This window comes from Anguilla anguilla, chromosome 18 (assembly GCF_013347855.1).
Source record: "Anguilla anguilla isolate fAngAng1 chromosome 18, fAngAng1.pri, whole genome shotgun sequence".
Classification (NCBI taxonomy): Eukaryota; Metazoa; Chordata; class Actinopteri; order Anguilliformes; family Anguillidae; genus Anguilla; species Anguilla anguilla.
The window spans coordinates 4,135,908-4,159,948 of NC_049218.1; the positions used below are offsets into that span (position 1 = coordinate 4,135,908).

General features: G+C 38.7%; 1 protein-coding gene across 2 annotated transcripts in view; it reads left to right on the forward strand.

The window, feature by feature from the left end:
- The window catches only part of pitx3 (paired-like homeodomain 3), a 28,963-nt gene that overhangs the window by 4,207 nt on the left and 715 nt on the right, over positions 1–24,041 (forward strand). The window contains exons 2-3 of one of the 2 annotated variants that reach the window (XM_035400777.1): positions 9,930–10,056; positions 15,495–15,700. In XM_035400777.1, coding sequence (XP_035256668.1) covers positions 9,948–10,056; positions 15,495–15,700 — 315 coding nt within the window. In that variant the 5' untranslated portion in view covers positions 9,930–9,947. Of the gene's footprint in view, positions 1–9,929; positions 10,057–14,335; positions 14,948–15,494; positions 15,701–24,041 lie in introns of those variants that run through there. The other variant, XM_035400778.1, reaches the window with a different exon arrangement.

The following is a 24,041-nucleotide window of genomic DNA, read 5'->3' on the forward strand; positions in this document are numbered from 1 at the left end:
GCATTTTCAGAACAGCCTATGTTTTGCATTTACTCGAGATCACACACATTTAATTTTAAATATGCATCTGGACATCAATTTTTTAAAAACACACGCAAGGCCTACAGCTAATAGCTCAAAAGTTATAGTTTTTATTGCCATGTTTTGGTTAATTTAGTCCGTGGATAAAAAGGCTATGTAGTCTGTAGCCTAACGTTGCTTGAGGGAATCTCTGTTTTTGGTGTTAAAATAGCCTAAGTGTTGATTACAATATGTAATAACATATTTCATTATGCGTGCTGTCTTGATTAGCAAAGCAAAATTGTATTCTGTTGCATTATATAGCCTACCTAGAGCTATCAATTTTTTAAAACTTCTAAACATGCAATGAACTAGTGAGCACAAATGCATAAATGAGTCTTTCAATGAGTCCCTGTAACTAAAAAAATATAAAAAATATATTTCCTCATAGAAATGTGAATATGCACTTTCTATACAACTGTGATAAGCATTTTATCATATTTTAATAAACAAATCGTGTTTGTCTTCGTACCGCCGTGAAATGTCACGTCTGTAGTGTGTAATCGAATAAACAAAACCGATGTTATTGTGATTTGCAAATTCGACTTAGAACAGAAATCCAATGGGAGGGATCTTTAAAACACGGATATGTGGCGCGGCGAATAAAAAAAAATTTGCGCTTTGACACACGCAGTCATATGCAAATGCCTGTAAGAAGAGGAGAAATTAACATCTACAAACATTGGGCCGAAATTCCATCTGCCGGATCCTCGAGGAGCTCCTTAATAAGTTCTCAGACAGCAAAGTGACACACATCTTAATCAAGTCTTAATCCAAGGAATTAATTCTCGCCGCGTTTATGAATAATTCCTGGGCTAATGCTCGAACCCGGGAAAATGTATGCAGTCTGCTTCAGCCGAGCAAGCAGATGGACTCGCCAATCTCCCGAAAAATGAAGGGATTTTTGATTCCATTATTTTTATTAGATATATATTTTAATGAGATCGATGTCATACAGCTTATGCAAACCAGTCAGCTCTTACAAACAGGCCGCCCTGTCCTTATTCGCTTCTTCGCCATGTCATCGGCAAGTCGTTGACTTGCATTACAAATCAATGCATGTGAGTTTTTTATTTATTTTTTACGTTCTGTGTTTTTTAGTTTTGTGATTAACTGGCAAAGGAAAACAAATAATATGGTGGATGGTTGGTTGAGCATATTATTTCGGGTCTTTTTAGCATATCATGCTAAAATGTAATAAGTGACGTTGGCTCCAGCCAGGCAAATGCGTATTACGTTCTTTGCTTTCTCTGTTCAGGTGAGAGTTCATTTGCTGAATGGAAAATGTTTTTTACAGTAATTCTCATAAATGTGCTATAGAGTGTAGGCTACCCATTACACACGTCCGTCTGATGACTGACAAATGTTCTACTCGAGATATCTTAACAACACTTCCAACTAATCAGACTAATTCCGATGAGTGTATAATATACAAGTATTGTATTATATATTATACAAGTATTTGTTTGCACAAATCAAAATACAAATTTGAATACAGCCAACGTAAAATTCAGTTGAAATAGTGCGCACTGTTTGCTGAAACTATTACGAATACTGGGGTGCTATAATGATAATACTACTACTACTACTACTACTACTAATAATAATAATAATAATAATTTGCATTGGTGAAAAAAATTAGTGAAATTTAAACAGCATCATTATTTTTAAATCATATCTGGACAGGGAGCAACAGGGAGCTTAAAGGAGCGTAAAAGTTAAATAAAATTATATTTGCCTTCCTAATGTCTACAAAAAGAGTGTAAATAGGTGCATGGTTGTCCGAGGAGACCAGGGCAGCAGCTAAAAAAAAAGGAAGTCAGGAAATTAAAATGCATGCATCTGGCTTTAGGTGAAGCATCCCTGCTTGTGGGGATGTGACACTGAACTACACTGGTGCTCTACACACACAAGACTTCAAGGGAAGGTTCATAAGAGACTTACAGGTGACCAATCGCAAATCAATCTTACACATGAATTAAGTTTCAGCTACTGTCACTGACACAACCAAAAGCCCTGAAAATATGAGGAAAATTAGGTTATCTGTAGAACCTGCTTGGAATTTTCCCCCTTAATGAATTTAAATGAACGTAATAGTCCATAGGTCCATATCCTTCTGAAGTATCAAAGCTGTTCAGTAAAAGCAAATGGGGTCTGGGCCATAGAAAGGTATGGTGCGTGAACCTAAATTCACAGCTGAAGGTAGTTCTATTATCATCATTGTTCATTTTTCCCCATCTTGAAATGAAACAAGGAAAACCCAATAAAGTGTGACGAAGTGTAACACTGCCTTGTAACAGAGCATTTTAAGACCTAAACCACTCTGAGGCTGGATAAAATCTATGTAAATTTTTGTGACTGAATAGGTCCATAGATTTCTTTAGATCAGCACTTGGTGAATCATACTGTTTATATGGAAGGAGGGGACAAGTCAGTGGGTTCGTAACATAAGATGAATTGGTTGGTGGGCCACTTCAGATTGATTCAGATTACAATAGATGACTGCAGTGTACTGGACACTAACCCTTTGGCCAAAGTTTTGATTTAAGATTCTATTGATTCACATTATATTTTTTATTATCATTAAAGTAACTGGCTATAAATTAGGTTTCTAACATGTGCACAATTCACTTAAACTCTTACATATGAATAATGAAATTAAGCAAGAGTGTTCTTTTTGTACAGAATTCTTGTAAAGCTGTGTAAGAGTGGAACAAAGATTTTAAACACAAACTTAAGTATCTGACAGAGTTAGGGATACCTTTAGGTTATACTGAGGTGAGGTGTGCTGTGCACAGTGTGTGTGTGTGTAACCTTGGAAGCAAACAAAATGGGACTGAATATGATTATGTCCACCGAACTGGAATCTGAGCTTTACACCAGTCAGATTTGTCACAGTTATGGTTGAATTTGCCTTTCATGAATCAGTTCACAAAAAAAGGTACTTATCAATTGTCAAATTACATGATCAGCATAGAAGTACAGCCTGTGCTCAACCTATACCTGGAATACATTTGTTCCTTCCTTGTTAACTGATAAACTACACTTCTGCGGCATTGCGATTTCAGGAATCAAAATGATCAAAATTATAGAAAAATTAGTGAGTAAACATACAAATATTTACGTGGCATATATTAGTAAATAATTTACAGTATAAAATAAGAACAAATTTCATAGGACTCTGGTTGAACCTGCTGTTATTTTGTTCGTCACATTTCATTGTATCTTCACACATTTTCATAAGCACTGTTTGTGTGTGTCTGTGTGTGTGTGTGTGTGTCTGTGTGAAAGTGCTGTCTGCTGCTGTATTTCATAAGAGAAGGGGTGTCGTAGAGAGCATCCCTAGATTGAAAAGTAAAGCTGGCCTATAACTTCAGGAGCAATATTTACCTACTCAGACGGTCATTGTTAGGTTAAAGGTCTGTTTTTGCCGTAAGTCAAAAAGCCAATCGTCACTATTAACAGCACAGATTCCTGGTCGCGGCCCCTGCCCGTGTGTGTGTGTGTTTGCCTTAACCTATTCAGGGGGCTTGATTTAGAATGAGAGACATGCCGCAGACTCCGAAGTGCCACTGACACCTTGTCCGAGACGAAATGACCGTCTCATGTCGCCCGTAGCCTTCGTCAGAATGGCGTGCACCTCGCCGCCACCCCATCCATCACCGTTGGGCGCGACATGCGTTTGTGTCATAATCATATTTCTGATCGGAATACCGTACACCTCCGCCTGAAACCGGACACACGGACACAGCTGTCCCCCTTTTTTACGCCACAAACGCAGGCCGTCGCAAAAAAAAACCTTTCGCCAGTTGCAATATTCTGGATCCTTTTTATGGACTGGAATATGTCAAGGCGGAGTTGTGCTCTTAATTGCTGAAGACCAAAAAAAATAAATAAAAGTGTGGCCTTAATTCCAAGTCTGTTGCATTAGAGCTGGACTTGGCTTCCTACTTGGCCATGATTCCCATCCAGTGAGTATATACGGATCTCAAGTGCAAAAGAGCTTTGATTGTACTTCCCCTTCTTCTCGCTGACTTCGCGCTAATCGCTGAAAGCTGGGCTATTTCTCGCTACTTTACTGAAGATTCTGGACAGGTAATACGATTTCATTCCTCAGTAATAACAACTAAATTCCCAAATGTGTAAAATCATCTTATAGAATAAAATATACTCTGACAGTACTCAGAAGACATTAGGCTTTCAATAGACATTTTAAGTCAGTTTTATATTTTTTATGTCACACATGAATTTCTCATAAATTCCAGTCCATTTCACAATGCTGCCTAAGAAATAGATATGCACAGTACATAGTACTTCCTCTAAATAATTTCTCAGGCATGTATGACAATGTGTTTAGGATTGAACAGGGCAACCTGGGTTCTTTTACTTACAAGGAAGCTGATAGCTTTCATTTGTATTATTTTTGGAATATTATTTATTTAAAGGGCACTCACATATAAATAAAGCTGTTAAATTGCCTCTCTTTCCAATATACACTTCGATGTTGATCCTGTGGGCTCAGTTAAAGGAGACTTTCGGCTAAACCTAAAATTTAAATGCAGACGTTGACAGATAATTTTGTTTTTCAGTGCATTTTGGACAGAAAACTTCTGAAAGGTAGAACACACTATTTCTCAGATTCCAGTTCAATTGACATTGCGCTTTGATTGAGCTGCCCCCCGAATCTGAGCATCACAGCTTAAGCAGTGATTGAAGATCAATGGAAAAAGTAATGCAGTTCTGCTTACTGACCTTCTCTGATTTTGTATTTCAATAAAAATGTTGCGGCCTGTATTCAATATTGATTTTAACTTGTCGTTTTTGTTTCAGCACTTTCTGCTGTAACTGGCCCCTATATGCTGTGTGACTGGGCTAAAAGCAAGAGAATGAGTCTGAAACTTTCACCAACAAATAACACATGGAAAATTGGCACTGCGACCTGAATTCGATCAACACGTGATACACGTGATGCAGTTATCAACATTAACTTGCAAAACCAATGTTGATCACTGTTTTTTCACTGTTTGTGAAAAAAAGAATGCTTGCACTTAGTTGTAAGTAAAAATTAAGGATACATTTTGGTTTAATCTAAGCCTGTATCAGCTTTTCCAGAGAAATTCAATCTCTTTCGCCTCCCATCAAGTTGCAACATTTGATATTAGTGAGTAGCACGTGGCATCACTGGGGGGCAACTCATATTCAGAACGTCAGCTTGGTGCCGTTTATAAAATATTCATTTATCTTCCTTCTAAAATAGTTTTCGGCCACTTTTAAGACTATCGTGGAAACTTGGATGAAATGTCCATCTCAGAAGCAACACAATACATATGCTCACACGTATTCCACCTTTACCTGAGTTTCCCACGTTTGCTGTGGAAAACAACCAAAGAGAACAAAATTACTTGGATTTTTTTTTTTTTTTTTTTTTTTTTAAGAGGAATGTGTTCATTTGGTCCCATTACTTCTTGCTTGGTCTTGTGTTGGCACCCTAGCATATATTTGTTATGTTTCCTAATTAATGTTCATAGCCATTGCTCCTGTTGTACTACTGACAGGTACCTGGAATGTGAATTGGCAACAAAGTGTTTTTTAAAAAAAGAGCTTGGTACCAGTGACATTTAGAGTATAAAGAACAAAGCCACCAAGCATAAAAGTTTAGACCTTTGTTTACTGGCCCTGTTGTGTAAAGTGTGCTGAAGGTGTGGTACCTGTGATATATCATGAGAAAAGTAAATATTAGCTCACAAACAGCATTTTGTGATCAATGTGAGTTGTCGTGATTTTTAACAAAAAGAATGGGAAATTTAATGCAAATTCTTAACTGTTATGAACTGCAAATTCATAACATAACTGTGTGAGCATGTGCGTGTGTGCGCTGTGCATGCACACTGTATGTGTGCACAGGAGAAAGCTCATAGGCCTGTCTTTGACTGCATGTCATTTGTTTTCTATGCATAGCGGGCTTACTTAAATAAGACTCTCCCTCTCCTGCTTGATCTCACTGAATATTTACCCCATGCTCAACCTTTGAGAAGAACCAGAGGTACAAACACGCCATTTCTGTTATAATATTACAGATATTGCGCTTATGCGTGGAAAGACTGAATTCCTGTTTTTAAATATTACTGCAGTACAACCTTATTTTCATGAAAGCTACTTGGAACAGCAGTGAGATTATGGAATAGATTAAAAGACATAAATTTACATTAGCACCCCACTTGTCCTTCGAACAAACTGTACTTTAAAGTATAATACAAAGCATATGGTAAATGTATATTTTTGATTTCATCATAATCAATACAGCATTGTGTTATTTCCATTTTCAGTAAAGACATATAATAATATAATTATACAATTAGTTTGACCTTTTGTAACTTGTAACTGTTTCACCAATTTTTTATTTAGCATTTCTTACCCAACTGTCAAGAAACTATTATTATTTTTTAAGCATAATGCTTCTATGTGTGCTTCATATAACAGGATGTCTGAAAAGGTGGGTTGGCATTCCAAATGAGTAATATATTGCTCAATTCTTACTGTAGAATTACAGTGCCATAGAAATATTTGTGTGCATAGCATAGAAATGTATACACACAAATTTCCTAGTACAGTGGAGAGTCGTGATTTAATTTATATTTGTCATTTCATACCACCTCACATCAAAAGTCATTCTGTGGAAAGATATGGCTTGAGACTGAAATGTACTGTATTAATTTTGTCTCAACAAATTGCCATGTTCAGAGGAAACATGTGGATTTACATCCTTTCTTCATACGTTTCCGCAGTTCCTTTCTGAGAAAACCCCATTACAGGTACCTGTAAAAAGCAGGTAACACTTTTAGGCTTACTAAGGGCAAATTCAGAAAAGAAAGTGGGTATTTACACTGAGAATTCCGTCATATTTTTTTGTTTCTTTTCATGTTATTCAGCAGTTTTGTCATTTGACTGACTGTTCCAGTCTCAGCAGCCGGGCCATTAGCATTACCTTCAGAGCCGATTGCTGAAATCCGTAAAACTAAATACATGAAAAAGTTATGTTCCGAGTCAGGGTGCAGACTTAAAACATCCAGACTGAGCAGAGCCGTCTGTCACCACATGCGGGAAACAGTAGGCCTGTGTGTCGACTCCGCAGGGGAACTGTACAGCACAGCACTTTGCAGACAAAGAGAGAGGTGTGTGTTAGCATTAGCTGTGCCATGCCATGTCTATGAGAGCTGGCTTCTCTTACCGTGTTCTTTCCAGTGGATTGGGCTATTCGTGACTGTTGGTCATATTTGTACAATCTGCATCTTTTTTATGTTATAAGGTGATTGAGCACAATTATTTTTCAAAGGTTCAAATATTGAAAGTTCCTATCTGATCCGTCTCCCAGCTTGTGTTCTAATATGCTTAGTACATTTTACTTCAATTCCGGCCTATCAGCATGTTTCTGACTGCTTCTGAATTAATTATAGATTATATTATCTATTTTGAGACTTAATTTGGTCTGGTCCCATGGAAGCTGTAGACCAGTTACTGACTAAATATTTTCCTCAAACCCTCAGGTCAGCCTTGGGCGTTAAGTTAGTCCCCGCCCCTCCCTAGAAAACAAAAGGTGACTTCGCGTTTTCTGTGCCATCGCCCCAAACGAAGAACCCTGCCTGAGTGCATTAGGGCTGCACTGATATAATTTCATTTCGTTTTCTCTACGTGTGCTTGTGCATACCATATTTTTCACTTGTGTCTCAATATCTGCTCTTTATTGTGTGGTTTTGATTATGAACGTGGTACGTAAGAATATTTTCTTTAAGTTGGAACGGTAGGCCTACGTATATTCTACACTTTTTGATGGAAAGAGCGCGCATTAATTCCTGAGTGCTGTCAGAGCGCGCGACTTCACGTGTTCCTTGTCTATGAGCTCGCGCAATTGCGCATGCCACTCAATCCAAGGCAGGCTATTACCTGAGCTTCTGAATCACGGTGATCCGACAATAACAGCCAAGCAAAATGGATAATAGTCATCGTGAATTGATATATGCCAACTACTACTGCTTTTCTCGGTGTGAATTATTTCCAAATTCGTTTTATTTTTTATTCAAGTCCAAAATACACGGCTAATTTGGAGTTTTACGAAGTTCAACCAATTCAATTATCTTCTCCATTTTGTAGACTACTAATCAAACCTCGTCATCCTAACCTATCTTTAATTGCCTATAAATATTCAGCTCAGTTTCGCAATAAATAAATAAATATATAAATAAGAATGAGCAATGACATCATTACTTTTTAAGGCTTTTATAATTACTTTAGTGTAATTGCCTGGTGTGGGAAATATATCACAGTTGTTTGGCTAACATACTTGGTGGTTTCCGCCTGAATAAAAATACCTATAGCATGCATAAAACAAAATTTGTATCAAAACATAGTCATAACGTTACTTTCATATTTAGAATGGCGAATAACTTGCATTTATTCTTTTATGATTATACAAGGCTAAATATTTGTAATAGTCATAGGCATTATTAAGAATCGAGGACTATTTTTCGTGATACTTTCCCTACCAGAGATTAATGTTTATATTAAGGCTGTGAAGCGTTTTGCCAGTATAATAGGTCTCAAAGGGAACAAAATGGCCAATTGGGTCATTTCTCTTAGCATTAGTCTCATAGTTTCCAGATAATGGGCATTGCGTGACTATTCGCCGTGACTCTTCAATGTCAATGTAAGTTCTTACCGTGTGGTCTATCGTTAGCGTTGACAGCTTGAAATATTAGTTATATTATTTATAATATACGGTTTGATGGGTGTGTCAGTTAGTGCTAATCAACTTCACTTTCAGAATAAAATGCTGCAGATCGCGATTTTGTTCCCTTCTGGGTGTTCCTGTAAAGGAGTTGAGAGGCGGTTAAGTGGACAGGAACCTTCCACCGTCGTTAAATCCAGTCATGGCATCATAAATCTCAAGAAGCTTTGAGGGTGTGATTGTGTCCCCATATCTTAAAGGTGTTAACTGCGGTTGTATAAATAAACGACCTGTTATTTTAGGATCCGTTACGTATCGGCCCCCCTCACGAGGCTTCTATTTTCGTCAGAAGTGTCACCAATCTATCTTGTCCCCTCTACCGTGAAGCCCAACAATAGAAGCAAATACTTCTGCCTATTTTGGATATTCAAATTCAGGTCATTCAAATCGGTACTCGAATTTTGAATCAGCATTTAATTTATCACTTGATTTATTGACGGTGTTATTGAGCCAGGCAAGAACTATTTGGTTCATGTTAACCGTCCACGTGATTTATTGTCTGCTCCATCGGACATGGGTCAAATTCGACATATGATTGTTTTTACTATGCGTCTTGTTTACAAAAATGCTCCGACTGTGCCTGTTTTAGCATGGGCTTCATGTCGAAATAAAATCTACGTCTGCCTACATCTGAAGAATCTTTAACATAAAATATGTGCTATTTATCCAGACTGACAAATTTCTGTTCAAATATCCATCTTATAGAAGTCGCCCTCACCCGAACTTGTTTCAACGGCTTTTACAGGACAACCGAAAATGTGTGCCCTCTAGTGTGCTTTAGTTGTTGCAGAACAATATCTAAAGTAAAAACGTGTTTATTTTGGGTTAAACGAGAACCCCCACTGGACGCATTAATAATGACAAATAATGACATAAAAATAAACGCACTGATACCCATGATTGCCCAATAGGCCTACTGTAAGTCTAGTTATAAACTGTGTCGCGCAAGTCACTTTTGTGGAAGAACTATGCTAAGAATAGGCTGAACTGTATGTGAAAATGCACGATGGAGTTGTGTCTTTGCTTTGTTGCGGTTCTTTTTTTTTCTTTTTTTTGGTGATTCAAATGTGCCTCGTTGCTGTTGCAGAGCCTGGCGGCCGGGGTTATGGATTTTAACCTTCTGACGGACACCGAGGCCCGTAGCCCGGCGCTGTCGCTCTCGGACTCCGGAACTCCTCAACATGACCAGGGATGCAAAGGCCAGGAAAACAGCGGTCAGTGCACACGTTGGCACGGGTTTCAACCGTTTTGAAAAGGAAAAAAAACCGGCACAGTAGACTGCCTTGACTAGAAGACGACACTGTCTGCTAAAAGGCTAGAGGATAATTAAGGCTGTCTGAGAGAATAAAATATACGGAGTATATTTGTACAAATGAGTCACACCAACCACAATAATTACAACAGTAATATTTATTGTAACAACAATTTTAGTAATAGTATAGGGCAGTAATTTTCAGTGTCAGGGAATCCATACGTGCTAAACTGTGAGCTATGAAATAGGCTTCCAAGGCTCACATGATTTGGATTACAACAATTTCTTCGGACTTCACCAGTAAAAATATATCGGTTCCTTTAAAATGACTTTGATGTGAATTTTCTTAATCTACAAGTAGGCCAGGCGTTTTAATCCCCACATTTTCATTAGATGTTTCCGTTTAGTTTTATGTGGTAACGGGAATAATAAATCAACGCAGAAACTGACTAAAATAACAAATCCATGGCTTTAACAGGCTGTCATATGTTGTATAATTATTCTGTATTTACCTGTTAGGACAGGAGTTTGTGTCTTCATTATAAAAAAAAAGGATATTCAGATTTTACAAATCTCTAGCGCTTCGTGAGAGTGTGATTTATCCCATTTTGCTATCTTTGTTGACAAAAGGCTACAGAGTATATCAGTTATATATCTCATCTCTGTATTTCTACATCCAAATCATTGTAATTTAACAAAACCTACTATCGTACATTTTGCAGTATGACATAGGTGTGTTCGGATATTACAATATTATTTTCATTGTTGTCTAAACATATGAGCTTTACATTCATTTCCATTTCCATTAGTTGTCATGCATAAGGTGAAAGCTGTAGCGTTTCCATTTTCGCAAATTCCAAGTCCTGAACTGAACATAGGTTTAATTCTGTGAGCCCAAAACCGCGCACGCGCCTATCACATCGGCCTATATAAGTCTAGGCCTATGGACTATACATCATTTTAAATGGTGACGCATGGCGTTCGGTTTAATCCCCTATAAACAATCGGATCAGATAGTGCCCTGACATGCTTGTGTTTCCAGACACGCATTTATTATAAACTGAAAACCATTTTGATTTATTCATGATGTAGACCAAGTGCCCTCTAGAGTCAGATTATTAATGCGTCATTGTCACCTCTGCAATATTATATTATTGGCTAATGTAGTTGCGTGTGTACTCACGTGATGAGAACAAAAAAGGTTACGTACATTTTTACTAGGTATACCGTTCTCTTCGGTCGGACAGCTAAATCGCGTCTACTTCTGTCAGTAAAACTGCCTGTCCTGAAGACAGATGAAGCCGAATGGAGAAAAGGCAAACATTTATAATGTCCGCGCGAACTCACCGATGGAATTTCATTGAATCAAACAGTTCCATCAGACTTTACAAGTGTGGATAATGTAAACTGAGGACAAAAAGTACAATTACAAACGTGTTCCCCGGCTTTATGGGAATGGGGGAATGTGGACAAGGGATTATGTATAAGCGACCGGGAATGATAACGAGGTGCCGAAGCAAAATATTATGGGGCAATAAAAAGGTTTCCAAGGTAGTTAAGACATTCATTTTTATTTACTGTAGTTAACTGTTACAGTTTCACACCGCAGGCATTTTATAATATTGCAAATAAAACGTTTCAACTCTTTACACCTTTACCCACTCATTTAGCCTCAATTAAGACATAAATGTAGCTATATTATCATGCGATTATAGATGCATGTGCCTATTAATTTTCAAAAAAATATTTGTTGATTTTTCCAATTTAATTGTGTTTTGGACGCTAATTCACCTGACTAAATGCAGTTTAGGTAGGCTATAGAAGCTATATTTCAAGACATGAAACTGGAGGCCATCTCAAACACTGGGGCGAAAATAAACGACAGGCCCAATGAAAACACTTTTTCCAAAGGCGCCGGAAGTATTGTTTCGGTTTGATTATTTGTTTAATACATTTCTGAGCAAATTGAAACGCAAGTGGTCGTGGATATGCGCACCACATCCGGCGAATATAATGGTGCGTATCTTGAAATAATAAATCACAACGGTTTCAATAAACAAATGACAAATGGGGGAACTGGGCTTCCTTTTCAAGTGGACACACTTCAACATCGCTGTCTGAACTCGCGGAAATTAATTAAAAATTTCTGATCAACAAAACAATAGCCTATCTACCCCCTAAATGCCTGCACACCAAATAGGTTATAGGCCTATACACAATACACCGACTGCCCTGTATTGGATGTCTTACTGAGACAGTTTTATTTCAGGTACTTCACGAGTGACAAACCATTAGTTTGCAATTGCACATGGAAGAAAAACAGCATATGGAATGATTATCATTACCCGAAACACCGCCGCCAGAGTTAAGCAAGACATGCCATTTCGAGTAGTAAGACTCTCCACTGACGAGGCACGCGGCAGAAAATATTACCACACACCAAGGGTCTGCGTGAGGCAGCAAGCTGATAAATTCAGATTTAATTACAACCATCTGTGTCAGGCCGTGCCGTTTGCGCTCGTAAATCCACCTCTAACAAGCCTTCAGACATACTAGAGCTGAGAATATCTGAGCATGTCAGCCAACCCAACTTTCAAAGAAATGTTTGTCTTTGATGGTCCTCCCGGGGGGGAAGTATGTGTAACTTTATCATACGCGTTTAGCACACCGACGAATGGGAATTTTTATTAACATTCTTATTATTCCAATTCGTATAACGCTCACGCCACGCCTTCACGTGATGATAAAAATTTCCACAAAACCTGCTCTTCATTTTTAATTCTTGATGGGCAAGCGAAATTTCTGTACGGACGCAACTTTCATGGATTGGCTGTATATCAATAGACTGAGGTTATACACTGAAAATAAAATTAACTATGTAATTTTTTTTTTTTTTGACAATTAACCAAAACTACTTTATTATATGTAAACATGCACCAAATGTTGTTCTTTTGTGATGTTATTCCAAAAATGTGTTTATGCCCTTTGGCCATTCTCGATTTAATCCAAACCGGAGATTTTAACCTAATTGGGTTAATTAGGGAAAATAACACCTCACCCCTTAGTCATTTAGTAATATTTATTTTTCCGTCGTAAACGCTCTGTTGAAAGATCTCTTGCAAACGTGTACACGATGAAACAGGCTTACGTTTATCAATCCGCTGGGAATAACAATGCCCAGGTTTTTCGTGTTGTACCCTTTTCATAGACCACATAATAATAGTTTTTTTTTTTCACGAAAGATATATTTAATATAATAATAATGAGAAGAAGAAGAAGAAGAGAGAAGACTAAGATAATAATAATAATAATAATAATAATAATGTTTAAGTGAAAGAGGAGCCCAGTTATTTCCCGAGTTAAAATTATTATTCAACCGACCATCTTTCATTAACATCCATGGCCTCTGTACGTGAAAGCACGTGAAAGATACTAATCTAAATTTTTGTTCTTGAGTCCTAATTCAATATAGTGCCGTTGGCATTCAGTGGCATAAAAGGTGATTAATTTTTTATCAAGTGCTGTTTTTCTTTTTTCTTTTTTTGATTGCCTTAGTCGCAAAGATTACCTCCAGTTTGATTGAAGGTGCTTAGCTGAAGCCAATATCTTCAAAAAAGCATGTGTAAAAAAGTGAACAATTGATAACAAGTTTTTTAAAAATTAAAACGGCTTTTTTGGTCATGGCGAAAAGCAGAGAGAATAGCGTTTGGCCTGGCTTTACTCAACATCTGTCCAAAACTCTGTATTACAATTAAATATAGGTGCTTAAGATGTATCTTCACCAACACAAACTAAAAATTTCCTCGATCACTACAATTAATTCGCCCAAGTATTTCAATGTAATGGTTTGATTTATTTGCAAGTCAATGTTGAGGACAAAATGTTGATTGACTCCAGGCCGTAATGATGTATATAGGCGTACTATTTGTAGCCGTCTCATAAGAAACATAAGCAAAGTCCCTGGATTAATTGAATTGTACAGCGGATCCTTAATTTTAAAATATATCTTTGAGTAAGGCTTTCATTTGTTCTTTAATGATTAATTTTGATAAACAATTTTGTTGTTATTGAATAAAGCAAGTGTTTAAGTCTGTTCCAGTTTTATTTTACTATTTAATAAAAACGACAGCAATTTCCTGCTAGCAAATTAAAATATGCAAGAACCACATCTGCAGAATTATCTGAATTCCTACACCAGTTGCAATAAAAAAGCCTACTGTGCATATATTCTGTGCCGTTTAATTGTCCGATAGGCTACGTTTTGTTGACAATAGCACTCTACCATAGAATAAATAATGTTGTAGATATCAAACATATCCAGTATGTCTAATTATTTGAACGAAACGCATTTGGGGGTTTTGCTCAAATGCTTAGAATGTAGGATTTTATGCTTTTTGTGTGTGGATTAGCAGGCTAAGTTAGTGTCAGTTTACTTGCTGATAACAACGGGGGCTTGGACGTCATTGGTTCTGAAGGTGGCCCTCCGGAGTCTTCTGAACCACGTAGATCATTTATAACTGCTCCCAAAGAGCTAAGCCTATGCCAAACAGCCCCGAACCTGCCCTGTCACAAACGCCTGATCCCTGGGATTAGATGCCGAGCTAATTTCGCGCTTTCTGTGGGGTCTTCAATTTGCAGAGCTCGGATCCGGAGAGATAGGACTTTAGCAGACATAACACCGAATGTTTGGCTGTGGCGTTTACTCCAGTCTTGTTGGGGTCGTCGGGGATTAGTGATTATTTTCGTCCTTTTTACGCGGGGAAACATGTCAGTGGCTGAACAATCCTGCCGGGATCCTAATGGACTTCGACATGCTCATAAACCAAAAAGTGTTGGGGGATCTGACCGTAAAGGTAGAAAGCTAATATAATGTTAATGTTTTTTTTTAAATGCCAATATGGTTTATATGCATTGATGACATCAACATTCCGAACAATTATTACGTTGTGCTTACTTGATATTTTAAAATAGGATTTTATATTTCGTTTTTTAAGATGTAGGCTATATGAAATGGAAAGCTTATTCATGTCCACTTCATGGGTTTGCGTTTTTCAGAACAACTTAACGATGCTACTAGCCTTACTTTATGCGAGTAATATTTTCGTTGATTAATGTTTAAATTTTAAATCTGCACTACACGAAATACTCTAAAAAGTTGATATTCTCATTTGGTAATAGTAACGTCTGATACATTGATTTGAAATAATAGGAATGTAGACTGTAGTCAGTTCTTCTTCTCACATGATGGGCCAAATTGATTAAATCTTACTTTTCAACGAATATGCTTTAAACATGGTTATTTTAGTGACAGACTAGAGTACAGTCAGACTAAGCACCAATGATTTCCTGTGTCTAAAGTGAAGTTTTGTCTGAATTTTTAAAATTTATTTTTATGGGAAGACAACGAAAAGTCTCACCAGAATCAGACAGACGAGTCCAACGCGGAGGACGGGTCACTGAAGAAGAAGCAGCGCCGACAGCGGACGCACTTCACCAGCCAACAGCTGCAGGAGCTGGAGGCCACTTTTCAACGGAACCGCTACCCAGACATGAGCACGCGAGAGGAAATAGCTGTGTGGACGAACCTCACGGAGGCGCGCGTAAGGGTGAGTCCGTGCGTATTGAGATGTGTTCATTTCAACCATTCATAAACGTGTATAATGGCGTGCGTGAGGTCGCGTTGAGCTTGATACTCGTTGTAGGACTGGTGTCCCTCGAAATCGTAGGATTATAGCCTACTGTTAACTTACGGAAATGACTTAAGAAAAATTTAGAAGATGGTACTTTCGTGAAATGTCCGTGAATTATTGTCCTATTGCTCAAATACAGTAAATAATTGTTTCAGTATATTAAATTAGACCTAATTAAAATGGCACCATGCCGTGTTTTATACGCTTGGTGCTATTTGACTGTAAATAAAAAGTCTGACGCCCGGGTTGCATTTATTAATTGCTGTACTACTGCATTGATCAGCTGAGAATCACTTAAACTTGGGCTACCACAAGGAGCAGAGGTTCAAGTTACCTATATGGGGAAATTAACAGCAGAAAGCAAACTGAAAAGCGATGAATGCTGTTCTGCAGCTCCAGTCAACTTTATTGAATCATTCAAACTAATTCCCGATCCAGATTCAGCATCAATACTAGACACAATTTAGAGCTTTGTCCTTCATTTTGAACGAGGACCCAGAGCAAATATTGTATCTTTCCATTCTAACACAAGACAATGGAGTCAACCATCAAAAAAAATGTAACAAGATTGGTAAACTAAAATAGGCGGCACTTACTAAATTTTGTGAAGTTATGGACAGTGCACTGTGGTTAGGATCAACATGAAACCCCACTTTTAGCTGTTGATATGATATGCAATTTATAGACAACTCAGCCAGTAGAGAAAGTGAACAATGCATGGGCAATGTATTAGGTGAGGGATAACAATAGCGGGACTGGGGGTGATGTACTGTGTAGACATTGTATGTCATGTCAAAACTGAGAGTTTAACAGGTTCTCTCACTAAATTGCTAAATTCTAAATGGCACATCCAAACCAGAGTAAGTATTTAATCTCTGTGGCGCATATGTGAGAAGTTGTAGCATTAAGAATCTTTACCACCCTGAAACACTGGCAACTGTAGTTAGTGTGCTTGCATCATTTTATTAATCCTCTTGTTAAGCGCAGATCATTTAATAAAAATCGTTTTAAAAAACACTGTGTGTTGACAGTGCTGTGCTGTCATCACCAGTCTTTTAGTTTACAAGAAGGTGCCACTCGCTTTGCTGAGTGTCCACTCTGGGGATGTTAAAACGATAAACTAATCCTGTGGAAATTTCAGAGAGTTGACTGAAAGAAGAAGCACATTTTGGCCTTGAGGTATAATTAACACTAAAAGGAATAAAATGTTGTGAACTGGTCTTGGTCTTCACACATTTGAAATCCATGACTAAGCTATCTAAACCCCTTTAAAGCAGCATTTATTGATATGAAATAATTTGGATTAGGATTGATTTAGAGTGCCAGTGTCACTACTTCATAAATGTCAGGTAAGACACAGTAAATCAATTTTGCAATCTAATCTGATCTCATTAAGATTTTTTTTTTTTTTTTTTTTTTTGGCCCACAGTGTTCTGGTGAAAAATGTCCAGTCAAGCTTATAAGACTGGGCACACTTGCTACGCACTGCTTCCGAGTACATTTTGATGGCTGACGCTTGATTGGTTGAGCTTCTGACGACCGACCGGTGGATCAGATTCATGTTGGCTAGAGGAAAGGTCACATAGCGCAAGGTCTTGGTTGTTGTTTTGAAAGAACAACAGAACAGATGCTATTGAAGTCCTAATATCTATCGGTGGCCAGCTGAACCTCATGTGTTCCACATTAATCCTGGCTGGTCACATACTCTTGACTGCATATCCGAGATACGTTTCTGCCTTGTCGAATTATGCAATTTAAAAACTATGTGCGCCTGATAAATTTCCAAGCTCTGGAGCTGGGAACAGTTGCTGGCTTCTCGGAGAAGAGCGTTGTGCATCTCGTTCTCGTCTACAAAAAAATTAACTGCCAAATCAGATCTCAGCAAATGAAGCAAAGATTAATTCTGAAATAATATACACTGAGAATTATTTATTTTCGCGCCTTTTGGATATTGTTTTTTTGTGGCTTGTTTTCTGGAACTGTCACTGTCGAGTGGCGGAATGCTCATTTCAATTCAAATCAATTTACTGGCCAGTGGTCATAAAATTCTTAACTGTAACATTTTTTTTCTCCAATTATTCTATACCAAGAATTATGCAGCAATATCATTTTTGTTTTGTGCTGACTGCTGGTGCTGCTGCTAGCCTGTCATTCGTTAGCAGATTGGCATGCTGGTCCTGGGGTGCAATCATATGAGGGTGTAGGATGGTCCACAACACCCAAGTAAAGGATCTAGTATTTGCATTATTTAAGAGATATATACAGTGCCCTTCAAATTGTTCATACCAAAAAACACTGTATAATTTAAATAAAGAGTCTTCTTCTTTGGCATTTTATAATGCCGGTGAACATTTTCTGTGGATTTTTGATCATTCCTCCATTTAGAATCTTTCAAAATCCTTGAGATCCTTCAGTCTGTGATTACAGACCACCCTTTTCAATGCAAACCACACATTTTTGATCAGGTTCAGGTCTGGAGACTGGGGTAGCCACTTCAAAACACTAGTTTGTGGACTTAATAATTTCTTGGTGGATTTTGATTTACGATTAGGATTACTGTCTTGCTGAAAGAACTAGTGCAGTACATGCACAACAAGTCCATAACATCAAATGTCCATCAACAAATTTCACCAGAGACATGACACTCTTTTCAACGTAAACATCCTTTGCCCACAATTTGTCTCCAATGCGAATCCCACCACTGGTGTGCAGTCCCCCAAAAGCTCAATTTTAGTCTCTTCTGATCAGAACACCCAGTCCAATCACAATTCCCATGCCATTATTTTTGTTGATTCTCTTCAATCTTTCAAGATTTTTTTTTTCTTTTTTTTCTGGCAACTTCCTAAAAGCCTATTGGCATGGCGGCAGTGTCTGATGGTAGATTTGGAGACTTTGCGTTCCCAAGATGCAGTGAAGCTTTGTTGGTCTCCAACTGTGGCCCTTCTTTTGCCTCCCCCAAACCATCTGCCTCACCGTGCCCGGCAGCAAGATGCACTGGGGTTCTCTACCCAATGTTATCCATCATTCCAGTGGTTTTAAACTGCTTCATTATTGACCTACTAAATGGACTGCATTTATATAGCGCTTTTATCCAAAGCGCTTTACAATTGATGCTTCTCATTCGCCAGAGCAGTTAGGGGTTAGGTGTCTTGCTCAAGGACACTTCGACACGCCCAGGGCGGGGTTTGAACCGGCAACCCTCCAACTGCCGGACAATCGGTCTTACCTCCTGAGCTATGTCGCCCCATACTAGAGGAAAGTGGTATCTTCGGTGTCCTATTTATTTGTTTGTAGCCAGCTCCTGACTCGTGAAGGTCAACAACCCTTCGTCATATTTATTTTAAAAGTTGTTTGCCTTTTTACGTGGTGATTTATATGACCTCATTTTTATTCCTAGAACCAGAAGCAAAGATAAACCCTTTAAAAAAAACAGCATATTAAAGCACATTTATTTTAGTTGGATTTTATTTCAGATAATTGTTAGGGGTGTGAATAATTGTGACTCATATTTGGAAAAATGCATATTACTTGCTAAAATTTAGTTGAGCATATACAGGTATACATGTTCTTTATCAAAGGCGTAAAAAAATTAGAGAAAACTTAAAGGGCACCCGGGGCTGTTTTTATGTAGTCCTTTTATATAAACAGTCGAACGCTCATATTAGATCTGAAACAGAATTTTTAAAGTGTTCTGGAAAATGTTAAGTCAATAAAAAAGAACCCCGGGGAGAGTGGTCTGTTGAATGGATGGGAAGCTAACAGGAAGAAAATGGTCATCAGTTAGCAGTTTAATGTACAGTAGGCTACAGTAGGCTATGCTTGATAAGGTCAAATAAATATTTTCCCGGAGGACGATTATGTGTGCCCTTTAAATTGCTGAGAAAATGCAGGCCTATTCTGATTTTATACATGAATCGACAGCTACGATACGCAAGTCAAGCTCGCAGTTGTTCGTGTGAAAGAGATTGGGAACGGTGCCCGAAAGCTCATCTCCGCGGAGAATTTAACGTGGCATATTAAGTATCGGCGAACAAATAAATCCAACTCGAGACAGAAGTTTGGAACTGAAAACGGCCCGTTGCGACGGACGTAGTCAACAAAGCCAAATGCTCTCGCGACGCGGCTGTGCTGCGGAGCTGCTGTGAGAACGGCATGTTGCAGTTGGAACCGGAGACGCGCAGATATTGCGGTTGCTCAGATCTCTCTCTCTTGCTCGCATACTAATGAAAAGCAAATAAACATGCAGTAAAAATCACAGGAGACATTGGTTCTCAGAAATTTCATTCAATAAGGTGCACCTCTTCTCTTCTACGCGTGATACACTGACCGCGATAAACAAATAAGGCCCAGCACAGCTCACTCACAAACATAGCACAACTTTTAATTGCGGTGCGGTCTGCGCGTCTCTTCTCTGTAGTTAGCGGAACACGGTAAACGGACACCACCGCAGCACGTGGATACATGTAATAAGATCGTCTTTTGGGAAATGAGTAGTAGCCCAGTTCTGCTTAACGGAGGGAAAACAAGATGTCTTGCACAGCCAAAGTTATGGCAGGCAAAGGCTGTAGGTGAGCTCAGAAGCAATACCTGGACTTGCGAGTGGCCAGGCTGTTCTGCACAGGACACACATCGAAATTCTCAGTGTAAAATCAACTGTGAGTCCATATTGCACTAATAGAGTATTGTCACCCAGTGTGGACTTACACAAACTCAGCTTAATGAACACATTAATTACAAGTTTAATGAACACATCAGGTTTGACTGTGCAGAACCTCACAACTCGGGCATTAAACTAATATTTAACCTCGAATTTCACTTAAAAATAGCTACATGCAAGTGTTACTTTTTTATTGCATTTTTTTCTTTCGTTTTCATGTTTGCTGATTTGACCGAGCCATTTCCACGAAGACACAATAAATAAGGAGACAGCAAGGAGTGTTACATTGGTAACGCAGCAAAAAATAATGTTTTAGGTGGCTGGGAGATGCTCTTTGGCAGGGATGAAATATATAAATCAAAAAGCGGAACAGGAACCAAGGCACTCTCCTATATAAAGTTAAAATACCTTTATTGCCTCGCCAGGTTCAAAATAGAAACAATAAAATACTCCCAACACTTAAAATATTACTCCCCGATGAAGGCTATGTAGCCAAAATGTGTTGGAGTATTTTATTGTTTTCTATTTTGAGCCAGCCCCTGCAATAAAGCCATTTTAACTTTATATGGGAGAGTGCCTTGGTTCCTGTTCTGCTTTTTGATAAGAAGTCATAATAATAAAACTTTTTGTATTTAACTGGAAACATAAATCCTGGTCTCTGTGTCACTGCAGTAGTTGTAATTCGGGGAGGGGGGGGGGGGCAGGAATTAGAACTGGGCCTTTGAACCCTGACCGAGCACACAGGCAACGCCGATGTCCTGGTAGGACATTTTGGCGATAATGTGCACGATGCAGTGGGAAAGCTGCTGAATTATTTCAGTTCCAAGCAGCTCACAACAAATGGCAGATCACTCAGGCATTGTTTTGGGAACAAAATGCTTTTATGAGGATGCATAAAAACCTAAGAACTTCCCATGAAATGCATTTTTAAAGACTTTTACATTGCATTACATTGATTTGGCAGATGCTATTATCCAAAGCGACATACAAAAAGTGCATACTGTAGGTAATTGGAATAACTATGATACACAGGTCCGATAAGGTACAATACTCAATACTTTTAATATGGTCTCATAATTTTGGACGGCACATCTCCAAAATGTCCTATTTACATCTCATGTTCTATTTATACCTTCTACAATAAATCCTCTGTATGGTTCAGCGTAGGCATATTTGGATTCTCAGATACAATTCGATGTCTGGAAACTTTCTCTACCATTCATTATTTTCCTGTATTTATAATATATATATATATTTTTTTTTTTTTGAGATTACTTTTTTTTTTTAATCGTTGGATAATTTTATTGAGGTATGCCTTTTAATTTTTTTGGTATGAATTTTGCCAAAAAATTGACCCGTCACCCAGCAATAAATTGTGTGCACAAGAAATTAATTGCACATCTCATCTTTCCCCTTAGGGAACTGACTGAAATGTCTTCTGTTTTAATTTGCCATTATAACTTTAATCTCTGCCATGCCCTCCAAAAATAGGACCTTAAAATTGACAAAATGGGAAGACAATTCTAAACTGACATTTTCATTCAGCAGAAATTCATAACTTATATAACCGAATGAATTAGCTTTAATAAATGATCTTCAATTTGACTGCTTAATAATAGCAGATAATAGAGATTTATGTGGTCGCCAAAGAATTTTTACCGAAGTCTCTCAGCACAGTCCCATGCAATGTTGTGGCCAACCCTCGTGAAACACGTCTGTATTGTACATTTGTACAGTAGAAGGCTCTTAAGGAGTAATGTTCTAATGGTCTCAGAAAGCATAGGAGTGTAACTGTGGTCCCCAAAAAGCCAGTGTGTGTGCAGGTTTCTGTTCAAGCCAACACCCCTGGCATCATTTGCACATACTAGGAATACACAAATACTGGAGTCATAATGGTATCAGGTGATAATAGCTTAAAATAAACTTATTGGCATCAGCCAATAAACTACAGTTATGGCAGATGTGATACTATGTGGCAACATAAATGTGCCAATGGGGTGATGTATTTGATGCACTGCTTATGCTTAAATAAACATAAACTCAAAAACCAACCTAATTATAGTAATATAATCTTCTTTCCATAAAAAAAAAATGAATTGCTACTAGCAGAACTCACAAGCAAAACCAAACGGAGACTCGTAGCTCTTAACTTCAGAATAAAGAAAGCAAATGAATTATTTCACAAATAAAACGTACATTGCATTATCTCCTCGCTTCCTTACTGTGCAGCCCTATCACACTCTAAAATGGATGAGTCCCTCTTGTGCAGCCCATATTAAAGAGTTCAAAGTTTTGTCTTTGTGGTCAATGCCCACCCTGACACAAGAAGGCTGTGGATTCAAATGGCAGACGCTTCAAATGGTCCCCGTTACATTACATTACATTACATTACAGGCATTTAGCAGACGCTCTTATCCAGAGCGACTTACATTGCATCCAATTATACAGCGGGATATATACTGGAGCAATGCAGGTTAAGCACCTTGCTCAAGGGTACAACGGCAGTGTCCTAACGGGGAATTGAACCTGCAACCTTTAGGTTACAAGACCAACTCCTTCTACGCCATTATACAAACACTGCTGCAGACAACACTGTTGTCTTCCTCTTTAAGGATTATTTTAAAAAACGAGTGTGGTAAGAACCTCGCGATGGACTGGTGGTGTGCAGTGTGGGACGTACCACACGTGAGGCTGTTTCGACATACCACACACTGGAAACAGCCCCAAGGCTCATGTGCGGTTTCCACCCCCCAAAACTCTTTCAGAAACTCAACATTGGCCAATTTTTTTTTTTTTTTTGGGTCAGACGAAGGGTGGGACCGATGACACAGAATGCAATTAGCGTTGTCTGTCTTTAGGGTGCAAGGCTGTGGGCGTAACATGTTTAGTCTGTACCAACCAAAGGTTAAGGAAGAGCCCTCCCCCTGGAAGCACGTTGCGTTTTCGAGCGCATTAACCCGAACACCGTCGTCCCTGACTCAACGGGACGGGACGCGGGCACCCGCGTGTTTCGCAGTTCCTGCCGTGCGCCGGCTTGCGCGAAAGCAGGAGGTCCCAGAGGCGAGACCGCCAAACCTCGAGCTAAATCTATTTCATAATGAGAACCCGAAAGCTGCTACCGCTACAACGGTTTTATTGAACGTAGACGTCGTCCTCAGGGGGCGTCTCAACGCGCCTGCAACGCGAGGCTTAACTCCGCTAAAAAAAGAGACGCGCCAGGACGGAGTGTAGCACAGTGGGTAAGGAACTGGGCTTGTAACCGAAAGGTCGCAGGTTCGATTCCCGGGTAAGGACACTGCCGTTGTACCCTTGAGCAAGGTACTTAACCCGCATTGCTTCAGTATATATCCAGCTGTATAAATGGATACAATGTAAAAAATGCTATGTAAAAGTTGTGTAAGTCGCCCTGGATAAGAGCGTCTGCTAAATGCCTGTAATGTAATGTAATGTAATATAATGCTCCAAACCGCTAATGACGTCCTCCGGCAAACTAACGATCTCACATTAGGCGGATTGGGCGTAAAACAACACCTTGTACGTCTCAAGGCGGCGTGCCTGCCTACAACACCGGCGGCATTTAATGAAGCCTGATTGGCTGCT